We start from the raw sequence: 15,654 nt of genomic DNA, 5'->3' as shown, positions 1-15,654 counted from the left end.
TGGCTTCGGTCTGGTCCAGATACGACTACTGCGGCCATTGGGGATCAAGTGGATGGAAGATCTCTTTCTCTACCTCTTCCACTTTGTCTACGTTTCAAATAGATAAATCAATCTTCCAAAAAAAAGTTTATGGGAATGGAATTCAAAGTTTATTTTGATGAAAAAAATTTTGGGAATCCTTATATAGTTTTTCCGTAACACAAATTTTCCATGAACTTTTTTTTTTAAAGATAAATTTATTTTAGAGTCAGAGAAGGAGAGAAAGAGAGAGAGGTCTTCCATCCACTTCCTAAATGGCTACAAAGGCAGGAAATGGGCTGATCCAAAGCCAGGAGTCAAGAGCTTCTTTTGGGTCTTCCACATTGATGCATGGGTCCAAGTATTTGAGCCATCTTCCACTGCTCTCCCAGGCCATTTGCGGGGAGCTGGATCAGAAGTGGAGCAGCTGGTACTGGTACTGGAGCCCATGTGAGATGTTGGCACCTACTTACTGTGCCAAAGCGCCGACTCCTCTATGAATTTTTTGAAGACCTCTAATGTTTGCTGATTTACTAATTAAATGTTAGTAAACCTACGCGAAGAAGTACTAAGATTACCTGTACTCAGAGCACCACTCAGAATTCTCCACAGATATAGAACCAAAAGAGACACTTTTTTTTTTTTTACAAGGAACTGATCATAGGATTTTGGAGGCTGGCCATTCCAAGCCCTGCCATTGACAAACTGGAGACTCAGAGCGGCCAACTGTGTAGTTACAGTCCAACTTGAAATGCCTGAAAATCAGGAGTGCCAATGATGCAGTTCCAGTCTGAAGGCTGGCAGGCTGGAGACCTGGGAAGAACTGCCGATGCTTCAACTAAAATTCTAAGGCAGGAAAAAAACTCATGTCCCCACTCAAAGGCAGGAAGGCAGGAGGAACTTCCCTCCTAATCACTGCAGAATCAACCTTTTTGTTCTATTCAGGTCTTCAGCTGACTGGCTAATGTCTACTCACATTAGGAAGGGCATCTGTTTTAATTCCAATTCAAATGGTATCCAAAAACACCCAGACAGACACACCCAAAACAATACATGGTCTAAGCACCACATAGTCCAGTCAACCTGTCACGATCAACCATGTCAAGTGCGTTTCAAAATAACACCTCATGACACTCTATTAAGAAAACTGCATATTTGAGAGTCTAGTAAAAAATAATGGTCCTTGGTACAAATTTACTTTGAAAATACTAGAGAAAAAGACAAATGGTTAGATTAAATATCTGAGAGGATTTTTTTTAAGATTTATTATTTTATTTGAAAGGCACAGGCAGAGGCAGAGGCAGAAAGTGGTCTTCCTTCAGCTGATTCACTCTACAATGGCCGCAACAGCTAGAGCTGAGCTGATCCAAAGCCAGGAGCCAGGAGCTTCTTCCAGGTCTTCCACATGGGTGCAGGGGCCCAACTACTTGGGCCGCCTTCTGCTGCTTTCCCAGGCATATTAGCAAGGAGTTAGATAGGAAGTAGAGCAGTCAGGACTTGAACTGGCACCCATATGGGATGCTGGCACTCCGGTTGGTGATTTACCCAATATGCCCCAGCACCAGTCCCTAAGATTTTTAAAACCACACTCATTGAAACAGAATGATGTTGAACCAAGTGTACCATCACAAAAACCAATCAGTACTATTTTCTGAGCTTACAAAAAACTTAATTGATAAAACTTTAAAGTCTTTCTTCGAAATGTAGTTTAATCCTCTTTTCCTTTGTTCAGCCTGTACTAAACTCAAATAAAAGGCACTTAAAAAATACAATTATCCTAAACATAAAATATGCTCTTTATGGAATTTTATAATGCATCATGAAATGATAGCTAAACAAGTGTGAGAACTAAACAATTGTAAGTACACATTTAAAATAAGACTGTACAATTCCCAGCCTAAAGGGGGCCATTATAAAGGTGTGAATTCTCTTTAAGCTACTGTAACAAATTGAAGTATTAACTACAAAAGTACCAACACACTTTTCTCTCATAAATGATAATTTGATTATAGAGTTTCTATAGAAAAACCAAATAAGAACACACAAGAAAATGCTGAAAAGAAAAGAGCAATTGTAGGGGAAGAAGTAGGATGCCTTAACAGGCATGAAAAACTGTCATAGAGGCACACTAGTTGATAATACAACTGAACATGGTGACAGTGTAGAAATACAGCCAAATGTATATGAAACAATGTATATAAAAGGAGGCATTTCAAATAGGCAAGGGTAAAAATGAACTTTAAAATAGTGCGATAGTCTCTTAAAGTATCAGCTGAAACCATTAATACTAGAATATTTAGTGACATTAAATGTATTTATAAATCATAATAGAAAAAGTTGATACATCCTAAATTTCCATAGATTTTTGGTGCAACCATAAAACGGAATACAATGCAGTTCTTTTTTAAAATGCAGCATTGAGGCCGGCGCCACAGCTCAACAGGCTAGTCCTCTGCCTGCGGCGCCGGCACCCCGGGTTCTAGTCCCGGTCGGGGTGCCGGATTCGGTCCCGGTTGCTCCTCTTCCAGTCCAGCTCTATGCTGTGGCCCCGGAGTGCAGTGGAGGATGGCCCAAGTGCTTGGGCCCTGCGCCTGCATGGGAGACCAGGAGGGGCACCTGGCTCCTGGCTTTGGATCAGCGTGGTGCGCAGGCCGCAGTGCGCTGGCTGCAGCGGCCATTGTGGGGGTGAACCAGAGGAAAAGGAAGAACTTTCTCTCTCTCTCTTTCTGTTCACTCTGCCGGTCCAAAAAAAAAAAAAAAAAAAAAAAAAAAAAGGGCGGCCTGGGGCTGGCGCTGTGGCATAGTGGGCTAAGCCTCTACTTGGGGTTCTGGCATCCCATATGCTCCCCAGTTCATTTCCCAGCTGCTCCTCTTTCAATCCAGCTCTCTGCTAATGGCTTGGGAAAGCAATGAAAGATAACCCAAATACCTCTCTCTCACTCTCTCCCCCTGTAACTCTGCCTTTCAATATATAAAGAATGTTTAAATATTAATTTAAAAAAATAAAATGAGGCAACACTATATGTACAAATACAACAATCTGAAAGGTATACAAAAGGGAAAAGGCAAGAAACAGAGAAGTCTACATAATACTCTACTACTTAGCTACACAAGAAAGAATGAATCTGCCACATGTGCATGTAACTGTATATGCATAGAAAACTGCACAAGAATACATAAATGCTAACAGACTGATTCTGTGTAGGGAAAATAGAGGAATGGAAAGGAGCTTTACTTCTCCCTAGAACTTGCCTTGCCTTTTCAATATTGTATTATGTGCTTGTTATTTCCTACTTAGATGAGTGTATTTAAAAATACACCTGAAAAGTCAAGGATTTATTTATTTTTTAATTTTTTTAAAGATTTATTTATTTATTTGAAAGGCAGAGCTACAGAGTCAGAGACAGAGCGAGAGCGAGAGCGAGAGCTATAGAGGTCTTCCATCCACTGGTTCACTCTCCAGATGGCCGCAATGGCCAGAGCTGAGATGATCTGAAGCCAAGAGCCAGGAACCAGGAGCTTCTTCTGGGTCTCCTACGGGGTACAGGGGCCCAAGGATTTGGACCATCTTCTGCTTTCCCAGGCCACAGCAGAGAGCTGGATCGGAAGTGGAGCAGCTGGGACTTACACCAGCACCCATACTGGATGCCAATCCTGCAGGTGGTAGTTTTACCCACTATGCCACAGCGCCAATTCCTCAAGCATTTAACATAAGCACGGGGCCAGCACTGTGGCCTAGCAGATAGAGCTACCACCTGCAGTGCCAGCATCCCATCCCATTTGGGCGCCAGTTCGAGACCTGGCTATTCCACTTCCGATCCAGATCTCTGCAGTAGCCTGAGAAAGCAGTAGGAGATAGCCCAAGGCCGGTGCCACGGCTCAATAGGCTAATCCTCTGCCTGTGGCACCAGCTCCCTGGGTTCTAGTCCTGGTCGGGGCACCGGATTCTGTCCCGGTTGCCCCTCTTCCAGGCCAGCTCTCTGCTGTGGCCCGGGAAGGCAGTGGAGGATGGCCCAGGTCCCTGGGCCTCGCACCCACATGGGAGATCAGGAGAAGCACCTGGCTCCTGGCTTTGGATCAGCACAGTGCCCCAGCTGCGGCGGCCATTGGAGGGTGAACCAATGGTAAAGGAAGACCTTTCTCTCTGTCTCTCTCACTGTCCACTCTGCCTGTCAAAAAAAAAAAAAAAAAAACCAAGTTCTTGGGCCCCTGCACCTATGTGGGAAACCCAGAATAAGCTCCTGGCTCCTGGCTTCAGATCGGCGCAGTTCCAACTTGCAGCCACCTGGGAAGTGAATGACCAGATAGAAGATCTCTCTCTCTCTCTCTCTCTCTCTCTCTCTCTCAATCTGTGTAACAATTTCAAATAAATAGGGGGCCAGTGCCATGGCTCCCTTGGTTAATCCTCCACCTGCAGCGCCTGCATCCCATATGGGCACCAGGTTCTAGTCCCGGTTGCTCCTCTTCCAGTCCAGCTCTCTGCTGTGGCCCGGGAGGGCAGTGGAGGATGGCCCAAGTCCTTGGGCCCTGCACCTGCATGGGAGACCAGGAAGAAGCTCCTGGCTTTGGATCAACGCAATGCCAGCCTTAGCAGCCATTTGGGGAGTGAATCAACGGAAGGAAGACCTTTCTCTCTGTCTCTCTCTGTCTATAACTCTACCTGTCAAATTAAAAAAATATATACCAAATAAATAAATTAAACAAAATATAAGCATGACAAGCATTTTTTTTAAAATTTCTCAGTTACTAGAACTAGAAGGGATTACAGAAAAGCTACAAAAAAAGAGCAAGTCTAAGAGTCACCTGACAGAAGCAACGAGAGTACACTAGGCAATATACTAGAGAAAAAAAGTGGTCAATAAATATGGATGACAGTAAGGTAAATAAATACTTCAACAATGTTACCTTCATAATGAATTTTTTAAAACTTTCATTTAGTAAATATAAATTTCCAACGTACAGTTTATGGATTACAATGGCTCCGCCCCCCCATAACTTCCCTCCCACCTGCAACCCTCCCCTCTCCCGCTCCCTCTCCCATTCCATTCACATAAAAATTCATTTTCAATTCTCTTTATATACACAAGATCAATTTGGCATATATTAAGTAAAGATTTTAACAGTTTGCACCCACACAGAAACACAAAGTGTCAAGTACTGTTTAAGTACTAGTTATAAAATTAAATCACATTGTACAACACATTAAGGACAGAGATCCTACATGAGGAGTAAGTGCACAGTGACTCCTGTTGTTGACTTAACAAATTGACACTCTTGTTTATGGCATCAGTAATCACCCTAGGCTCTTGTCATGAGCGGCCAAGGCTATGGAAGCCTTTTGAGTTCGACGACTTCGATCTTATTTAGATAAGGTCATAGAGTGGAAGTTCTCTCCTCCCTTCAGAGAAAGGTACCTCCTTCTTTGATGGCCCGTTCTTTCAACTGGGATCTCACATGCAGAGATCTTTCATTTAGGTGGTTTGTTTTGTTTTTTTCCCCCCAGAGTGTCTTGGCTTTCTATGCCTAAAATACTCTCATGGGCTCTTCAGCCAGATCTGAATGCCTAAGGGCTGATTCTGAGGCCAGAGTGTTGTTTAGGACATCTGCCATTCTATGAGTCTGCTGTGTATCCTGCTTCCCAGATTGGATAATTCTCTCCCTTTTTTATTCTATCAGTTAGTATTTGCAGACACTAGTCTTGTTTATGTGATCCCTTTGACTCTTAGTCCTATCATTATGATCAATTGTGAACAGAAATTGATCACTTGGACTAATTAGATGGCATTGGTACATGCCACCTTGATGGGATTGAATTGGAATCCCCTGGCACATTTCTAACTCTACCATTTGGGGCAAGTCAGCTTGAGCATGTCCCAAATTGTACATCTCCTCCCTCTCTTAGTCCCACTCTTATATTTAACAGAGATCTCTTTTCAGTTAAATTTTAACACCTAAGAATAATTGTGTGTTAATTACAGAGTTCAACCAACAGTATTCAACTAACAGTATTAAGTAGAACAAAAAAAAATACTGCCGGCGCCGCGGCTCACTAGGCTAATCCTCCGCCTAGCGGCGCCGGCACACCGGGTTCTAGTCCCGGTCGGGGCGCCGGATTCTGTCCCGGTTGCCCCTCTTCCAGGCTAGCCCTCTGCTGTGGCCAGGGAGTGCAGTGGAGGATGGCCCAGGTGCTTGGGCCCTGCACCCCATGGGAGACCAGGAGAAGCACCTGGCTCCTGCCTTTGGATCAGCGCGGTGCGCCGGCCGCAGCGCGCTGGCCGCGGCGGCCATTGGAGGGTGAACCAACGGCAAAGGAAGACCTTTCTCTCTGTCTCTCTCTCACTGTCCACTCTGCCTGTCAAAAAAAAAAAAAATACTAAAAGGGATAAAGTACTAAGTTGTTCATCAACAGTCAAGACAAGAGCTGATCAAGTCACCGTTTCTCATAGTGTCCATTTCACTTCAACAGGTTTCCTTTTTGGTGCTCGGTTAGTTGTCACCGATCAGGGAGAACATATGATATTTGTCTCTTTGGGACTGGCTTATTTCACTCAGCATGATGCTTTCCAGATTCCTCCATTTTGTTGCAAATGACCGGATTTCACTGTTTTTTACTGCTGTATAGTATTCTATAGAATACATGTCCCATAATTTCTTTATCCAGTCTACTGTTGATGGGCATTTAGGTTGATTCCAGGTCTTAGCTATTGTGAATTGAGCTGCAATAAACATTAAGGTGCAGACAGCTTTTTTGTTTGCCAATTTAATTTCCTTTGGGTAAATTCCAAGGAGTGGGATGGCTGGGTTGTATAGTAGGGTTATATTCAGGTTTATGAGGAATCTCTAGACTGACTTCCATAGTGGCTTTACCAGTTTGCATTCCCACCAACAGTGGGGTAGTGTCTCTTTTTCCCCACATCCTTACCAGCATCTGTTGTATCTTACCACCTTAAAGTTTGAGACATAAAACACTAAATAATTTATCTACCCAGTATAGTTTTCTGCCTCACTCCAAAAAGGACTTAGAAAGTAAAATATTCTATTTCAATGTCAAATATTTCAAATGTCAAATAAGGCTGTTCTGCATAAGCCTGCATTCAGATAATTTAAGCTAACAGTAAAAATTATGTCTATACTCTTTGTATAGCTCCTAGTGAATTCTATTCATACTTCAAATCCTGATTCCCTAAACAAGGCTGGATTCCCAATTACATTTTTTCTTTGTATTATTGTACAGATACCAGATTAGTAGAGTCAACTTCCCTGGCAGATATGTAAGCACCATGCAGACAGCTACATACCTATCTGCTGAGTCACTCTTGGTTTACTAAGTAAGGTGCTCAGTTGGTCTTTCCTGAATAAAGCATAAAAGAAACATCTAGCTGTACATTTGAAAAGTCCATTTCATCAAACTAAATTGTAAAACTACAGATTGTCATGTCTGTTGAACGTAGATGCACACCTCTATTTATGTTTAAAATGTAAAGGCAATTTGCTTAGCCAGAAGCAAAAACAACATCAAATCAATTTTTTTTTTTTTAGATTTATTTAATTATTTGAAAGTCAGAGTTACAGAGAAGAGGCGCCATGACAGAGATATTCCGTCCGCTGGTTCATTCCCCTTTAAATGGCAGCAATGGCAGCAGGTTGGGCCAGGCTAAAGCCAGGAACCAGTAGCTTCTTCCGGGTCTCAAACTTGAGTACAGGGGCCTAAGTAGCTGGGCCATGTTCTGCTTCTTTCCCAGGCGCATCAGCAGGGAGCTGGATCAGATATGGAGCAGCCAGGACTCAACCTGATGCCCATTTGGGCTGCCAACACTGCAGGCGGAGGCCTAACCTTCTATGCCACAGTGCCGGCCCCAACCACATCAATTTTTAAAAAGTTTTATGTCAGAGAAGAGAAAATCTAAAAACTACACAATAGGCTAAAGGTTTTCAGAGCAATTAACATTTTGGAGGGAATACAGCCATTTATGGCAAAGTAATGAATCTTACTTCATCTCCTGTTCCACCAGTTCACAAAAAATGGTCTGGTTCTCAGCAACAGTCTGTAGATCCTTAGGGGTCTTCAAGACCCTTTCACGGAGCCCATGAAGTCAGAACCACTTTCACAGAAATGCTATGATATCGTCTTGTCACACACGCACAGTGATGATACCGCAATGATGTGAAAATGAGATGCAGCATGACTGAATGCACAGAGCCGCCATTGAGGCCCCTAAGGTTAAGCCACCGCTCACGATGCTGGCATCCTGCACCAGCTCCCTGCTAATGTTCCTAGGAAGGCAGCACAAGATGGACCAAGAACTTGAGTCCTTGCCACTCATATAGGAGACCAGGATGGAGTTCCTGGCTGCTGACCTCAGACTGGCCCAGACCTGGCTGCTACAGCCATTTGGGGAATGAACCAGTTGATGAAGATCTCTCCTTCTGTCTCTCCGTCTCTGTTGCTCTGCCTTTCAAAAAAATAAATCTCTACCATTAAAGACTGAATGCAGCCCCATGGGAGACCAGGAGAAGCACCTGGCTCCTGCCTTCGGATCAGCACAGCGCGCTGGCTGCGGCAGCCATTGGAGGGTGAACCAACGGCAAAGGAAGACCTTTCTCTTTCTCTCTCTCTCTCACTGTCCACTCTGCCTGTAAAAAAACAAAAACAAAACAACAACAACAAAAAAACAAAACAAAACAAAGACTGAATGCAGAAACATACATGAAAATCCAGTTGTCTTCCATTAGAATATACATCATAAAGATTATAAAAATGTCACTCTTTTTCCTAAACTTTTTACAAAATACAATTATTTTTCATTAAAATAGCATTTTACCTTAACATGAAATCAATTTTGTAATGCAGTTTTTAAATATACATATAAAATAAATACTTCTAAATGCTTTAGTTTCTTTTTTATTTTTTAACATTTGTTTATTTGAGGCCTGCGCTGTGGCACAGCAGGCTAAAGCGCTGGCCTGTAGCGCCAGCATCCCATAGTGGCACTAGTTCAAGTCCCAGCTACTCCACTTGCAAGCCAGCTCCCCGATAATGTGCCTGGGAAAGCCCACAGAAGATGGCCCAAGTGCTTGAGCCCCTGCACTCATGTCAGAGACCTGGAAGAAGCTACTGGCTCCTGGCTTTGGGCTGGCATCGCCCCAATCACAGCCATTTGGGGAGTGACCCAGCAGATGGGAGACCTCTCTGCCTCTACCTCTCTCTGTAACTCTGCCTTTCAAATAATTAAAAATAAATCTTTAGAGGCCAGTGCTATGGTGCAGTGGATAAAGCCACTGCCTGCAGTGCCGGCATCCTACATGGGCACCATTAAGTCCTAGCTGTCCACTTCCGATCCAGCTCTCTGCTATGGCCTAGAAAAGCAGAAGATGGCCCAACTCCTTGAGCCCCAGCACTCACGTGGGAGATTCAGAAGAAACTCCTTGCTCCAGCACTTCTCCAGGCGTTGTGGCCATATGGGGACTGAACTAACTGATGGAAAACCTGTCCCTCTGTCTGTCTGTCTGTCTCTCTCTCTCTCTCTCTGCCTCTGCCTCTCTGTAACTTTGCCTTTCAAATAAATAAATCTTGAAACAAAACAAAACAAAACAAAACACAATTTAAAAATACTAAAAAAAAAAAATAGTTTGAGGGGCCAGCACTATGATGTTGTAGGTTAAGCCTCCACCTGCAGCGTTAGCATCCCCTATGTTTATGTCCTGGCTACTCCTCTTCCAAACCAGCTCTCTGCTTATGGCCTGGGAAAGCAATGGAAGATTGCCCAAGTGCTTGGGCCCCTGCAACCATGCGGGATCCCAGACCCAGAAGAAGCTTCCGGTTCCTGGCTTCAAATCTGCTCAGCCCTGGCCATTGTGGCCATTTGGGGAGTGAACCAGCATATGGAAGACTTCTCTGTAACTCTGCCTCTAATTAAATAAATAAATCTAAACAATAAAAAAGAGAGATGTTTATTTGAAAGGCAGAGTTACAGAGACAGAGGGAGACACAGACAGAAATCTTCCATCTGCTGGTTCATTCCCCAGATGGTTGCAACTGCCAACTCTAGCCCAGCAAGAAGCCAGGACCTTCTTCTGGGTCTCCCATGTCAGTGGTAGGGGCCCGAACACTTGGCTTATCTTCCACTGCTTTTAATCAGGCCACAAGCAGGAAGCTAGATCGGAAATGGATCAGCAGGGACACAACGTGGTGCCAATGTGAGATGCCAGTGTTGTAGGTGGCGGCTTTACCCACTATCCCACAACACTGGCCCCTAAATGCTTTAATTTCTAATGTAGTAACTACCAATATAGGGAATAAAGGGATTTTCAAACCAGTGAATCTAAGAAATCCCTGGCCCAGATTGTGAGAATTCCTATGGAACGCTTAATTTAGTTTTCTCAAAGAATAATGTTAGGGGCCAGCACTGTGGTATAGAAGGTTAAGCCTCCACCTGTGGTGCCAGCATCCCACATGGGCACCGGTTGGGAGTCCTGGCTGCTCAACTTCTGACCCAGCTCCCAAATGCGTCTGGGAAAGCAATGGAAGGTGGACCAAGTACTTGGGCCCCTGCACTCATGTGGGAGACCCAGAAGAAGCTGCTAGCTTCGGATTAGCCCAGCTCCAGGCGTTATGGCCATTTGGAGAGTGAACTAGCAGATGCAAAATCTCTTTCTTTCTCTCTCTCTCTCTCCTGCCTTCTCTCTCTCTGTATCTCTGCCTTCAAACAAATTAATTAATTTGGAAAAGAAAAAAGGCAGCTTACAAATTAACATAACTTAAAAAAAAAAAGAATAACATTAAGGAGCTAGGCCATAGCACAGCAGGTTAAGTTGCTTTTGACACTGGCATCCCATATCAGAGTGCCAGCTAGAGACTCAGCTACCCCACTTCTGACCCAGCTTCCTGCGAATGCCCCTAGGAAGGCAGGGGAAGATGGCCCAAGTAGTTAGGCCCCTGCCACTCAGGTGGGAGACCTGGATGGAGTTCCTGTCTGGCAGCTTTGACCTGGCCCAGACCTGTCTATTGGAGTCATCTGAGGGAATGAACCAGCAGATAGAAATCTCTTCTGTTTCTCCCTCTCTCTCTGTGGCTCTGCCGTTCAGATAAATAAATCTAAAAGATTTATAAATAACTTTAAAAGAGGGAACCCAGATATTAAAGAGATTTCAAGAATATAGCAACCAATTGCAATAAATGAACTTTATTTGGATAGTTTCAAATAAATGGCTAAAAAAAAAAAAGTGAGCTAATCAAGAAACACACCTGGGTTGCAGCAGCCAGTCCCCAGGGGGAAGAAGGCGCAATGCCCCTGCACACACCCCCAGAGGCTAGGAACAAAGAGGGGTATCTACCCTTAGTACTGAAAGGGAGGGTCGGGACACCGACAGAAGTACCACCTGACATCAACGACATTGCAAGAAACTGACTTTTTTCAGGTGTTAACAAACAACCTAATTGTCTGAAGCTAGTTGATAACTACATGGGAGTTTATATTTTATATTTCCATAATAAGTTTCCTTTTTAAAACATCAGCCTACTAACCAATTATTTAAACCTGCTGTTAAAAATGTTACAAAAATCAACTCAATTCATAAAAATTAGAGTCAGACAACATCAAATTTTTAAGTATAACAACTTAAGACAGAAACAATGTCTCCTTATTTATTCATTCTAACTTTAGAAGAGAAACAAATATCTAAAAGACAATATGAGGTCCTGAATTTTTCACTTTAAAACAGAACTTCCTTATATTAAGGATGTAAATTGCTGGTTTTTAAAACAAATATTCTTTAACCTTTCTGTTTTTCCTAAAACCACATAAATCAGAACAGCTAAGAAAATACTTATTTAATATCTCTTACATACCCAAAACCTTAGTATAGTGAATACAAATTCAATAAATACAAGTTATATACTTATATTCTTTTATAGAACCCTCATCAAAGGCAGCACAACAGGGCCATGCAAGCAAAATAATTCAAATTGAGTAACAACAGAGAGGCCCACTATCTACTTCATAACCAACATATAATCTCCCAATTATAATCCAGTACCAAGTGATCATTAGTAATGTGGCACTCACTAAGTGATTAACATTATCATTACACCACAGGAGATAGGGATGCTGAAGCTGATGAGCAAACCGCAGGGAGGGGGCAGGACACAAAGGCTATGGATGCCCTGCAAGGCAGTCATGTGTCAGGGAAGGAAACTCACCCACCCCAGCATGGAGCAGCAGCTGCAGTTCCACTACCACCCCCGAACCTATTCTCACTAATACCACCATCACCGCTCTCCTTTTAAAGCTTCTTTGAGTACTTACACGCTTTTACCTTTTCTCTAATTATGAAGCACCCCAGAACCCAGCACATCTTATCAGTCTCCCACATTTGTACCAAATTTAAAAAAATATTTCATAATACTAGCATAGATCTCATTCCATTTCTTCCCTCCCTATGGTAACCACTATCTTGGATATGGTGTTAAGCATTACTATGTGTATTTTAACTGTAATTTATGTATCTGCAAACAACAGAGTATCATTCAGTATGTTTTCAAACTTTACAAAACAGCATATTGATCTGCACCTTGCTTATTTTGTTTGCTGTTTTTTAATTCAGTCAGGCTGTTCATGTAGCTCTGGTCCATTCACTGAAACTGCTGGACAGTTCTGTATGAATATTACGATTTGTCTATTCTTCAACTAATGGGATGTAAACTATTTCCAATTCTGTTACTACAAGGCCACCAAAAACCTAATTATGAGCTTGACACTCCTTTCTAGGATATACTAGTGTTCCTACAAAGAGAACTGCTGGATCAGGGGATAGAGACCTTCAACTTTACAGAGGCTGTGCAGTCCATCTCCAAAATGGAGATACCGGGTCACACCCCCACCAAGCCGCCTAAGAATTCGCCTTTTCCTCACCCAAAACAATCCTTGCTATTTTCACACCTTTTTATTTTGCCAAAATAATGAACAGTGGTATCCCTCCAGTTTATTTTTTACTGATTAATAAGAGTAAGTATCATTTATCTGCTTTTCAAGTTTAGCGTGTGAAAATTCTATAAACAAAATTCCTGTTTTCCTATTGATTTGTAATAATTTTCAAGATCATCTGAGATTTCATGTGTTTCTCAATGCTTTTTCCAAGAAAAAGGTTAAACCTTTCACTCATCTTGAAGTCCGGTAAATGTAGAAGACACACCAATTCCCAACTTCTCAAGGTTCCGTTCCAGATTTTTTTAATTTAAGATTTATTTGAAAGTTTGAAAGGCAAAGTTACAAAGAGAGAAGGGCAAGACAGAGAGAGAGAGAGAGACTTCCATCTGCTGGTTCACTCTGTAGTGGCCACAACAGCAGGGGCTGGAACTGGATAGGAGGAAGGCAGGCCCTTCATCCAGGTCTCCCACGTGGGTGGCAGGGCCCAAGCATTTGCCCTGCCTCCGCCGCTTCCGCAGGCGCATTAACAGGGAGCTGGATCGGAAATGGGGAACGGAGCAGCCAGGACGCCGGCGGATGGAGGGCAGTTTTACCCGCTGCACCACAATGTCTCTCCCCTTCAAATCTTTACATTAGTGCCATCCACTCCCGGAAGATGAAATTTCTTGTGAAAGCCACTCCACAAACACATACATAACGTGAAGAACAATGCTGTAAATCAATTTCTTCTACGGGCCATGTCCTTAACCACAAGCAAATGCCACAATACCAGCAGCAGTTTCTCCTCACTCCATGCACCCAACAGCACCACATTTTTGCTCTCATACTGATACAACATACAGCTTCCACATGGGTCAGCAGGCAAGCACCTGTTCTGATCAAGATCCTCGCACCTCAGAGAAATCGGTACATTTTCTGGATGTCTGAAACAAGAATGAAGAGTGTCCACTCTACCCAATGAATTATGGTACAAACTCCGACTGAGCAAATGAAATGTGTTATGGCGCTACCATCACGTCAGATTCTTACAAATAAAGTTGCCCTGCAGAAGTGAACTTATTCTAGGTTTTTTTGTGATAGGCATCTGCTCAAAAAAGTTCTACTTCGTTTACAGGAGCACTCTTCAACGTGTTGCAAAATAAAGACGCTGCAACAGAGGCATGAACACCATGGAGTGGATCTAACGCCTTCATTTTCTGCAATCCAGAAGTTACAATTAAGTTCGCCCAATCCAGAGTGTCTAAAATCTACCAAGTCAGGGTCCCTATCCACAGCAGCATGCGTCTTACATTTTAGACACCTCTGTTCATTCTGTAAGACCGCCTGATGTGTTACAGAAACGGTCGCAGCAACTCGCAAAGCCACTATCAATCTTCTCTGCACTTCCCTACCTCTCCGTGCCCTATCACCCACTGTAATCCACGGAATGAAACCGATCATCTGCTCGCGTTTCTGGCCTCCCCTGGGCGCAGTCTCAAGCTCCCGCTACAATATTCGCGCTCAACTCATCTTTTGTTTATTATTAGTCGTCCCGTCTTCATTCAACACCTGCTAGGCGCCGGCGCTGCAGGAGGCGCGGTGCTCGCCGCCGCTCCCGGCCCGCGGACCGCCGCGCGCGGGCCCCGAGACGGCGCTTCGGCCGCCGGGGAGCCGGGGGCGCCGGGCGGAGGGTCCCGGGGGCGCCGGGCGCGGCCGACTCACCTTTGCGCAGCTCCCGCTCCCACACGGTGACGATGGGCCGCGAGTGCTTTCGGTGGTGGATGAGCCACAAGGATAGGGTCTGCACGCTCTGCTGCGAGTTGCTCAACTCCGACAGCTTCTTCTCCAGCGCCGCCTCAGAGAAAGCGGACATCCCTCCGACACCACGTTCACGCCGGCCCACGCGGTGGGGCAGGAGGGGAGGAGAGTTTCGCCGCCCGCGTCGCGGCCTCGCCCCCTCACCCCACCCTTCCCCACGCCCTCGCCGCCGCCTCCGCCACCTCCGAGTCCGGCCGCAAACCAGCAAGATGGCGGCCGGCCGGCAGTGACGTCACGGCGCGCGGCCCCGCCCCTCCCGCGGCAAGCCCTGGGAAGAGGCGCGGCCGAGGGGCTGGGCCGCGGGGCGGAAGGGGCGAGGCCGCGGCGAGAGCAAGGGGCGCGGGCAAGGGCGAGCCTCCGGGTCAGGCCTGGCGGCGGCGGGCGGGGTTTGCCTAGCCTAGAGCCCATCTGGTGGTAATCTCTGGTAAATCAGCAGTGATTACAAATCCCTACCTCGGTGTGTAAATTGGTGTAAATTGGTGCAGCCACTTTGGAAGCCTACGTATTAAAAAATACACCTTCCCTGCAGGAGCTGTCCAGGGCAGGAGCAGTGTTGGACACATTCCCAGTAGGGAAATCGCTAAGTTGTGAGACACGTATACGGCAGAGGACTCGGAGCCCTGTACAAGATGGACAAATACAAGATGTGGAGGGTTTGGGTGTTTTTTTTAAGTTGCAGAAACAAAAGTACAATATATCACTTGTTTTTTTAAAAGTACGTGTTTAGTGTGAACTCATAGGTATATGCATGCAGGACAAGAGGTGTGAAAGAATACACACCATATTAACAGTGATCTCAGGAAAAGGATCACAACTGGAGCCCACGAGCCATGTCAGTGTTATTTTCACTTTTTATAAGAATGCTGTCACTGCTGCTTCCCAGGGTCTGCATTGGCAGGAAACTGGATCAGAA

General features: G+C 44.6%; 1 protein-coding gene across 2 annotated transcripts in view; it reads right to left on the bottom strand.

Moving 5' to 3' along the window:
• Window positions 1-14,995, bottom strand: part of RPRD1A (regulation of nuclear pre-mRNA domain containing 1A) — an 87,357-nt gene extending 72,362 nt beyond the window's left edge. For both annotated transcript variants that reach the window (XM_089305803.1, XM_002713499.6), the window contains exon 1: window positions 14,646-14,995. In XM_089305803.1, coding sequence (XP_089161929.1) covers window positions 14,646-14,796 — 151 coding nt within the window. In that variant the 5' untranslated portion in view covers window positions 14,797-14,995. The remainder of the gene's footprint in view (window positions 1-14,645) is intronic.
• Window positions 14,996-15,654: the final 659 nt, after the last annotated feature.

This window comes from Oryctolagus cuniculus, chromosome 10 (genome assembly GCF_051225735.1).
Source record: "Oryctolagus cuniculus isolate XC-2025 breed Fujian yellow rabbit chromosome 10, ASM5122573v1, whole genome shotgun sequence".
NCBI lineage: Eukaryota > Metazoa > Chordata > Mammalia > Lagomorpha > Leporidae > Oryctolagus > Oryctolagus cuniculus.
Note: the sequence above shows the minus strand (reverse complement) of the source record. Positions and strands in the feature narration are given on the sequence as shown.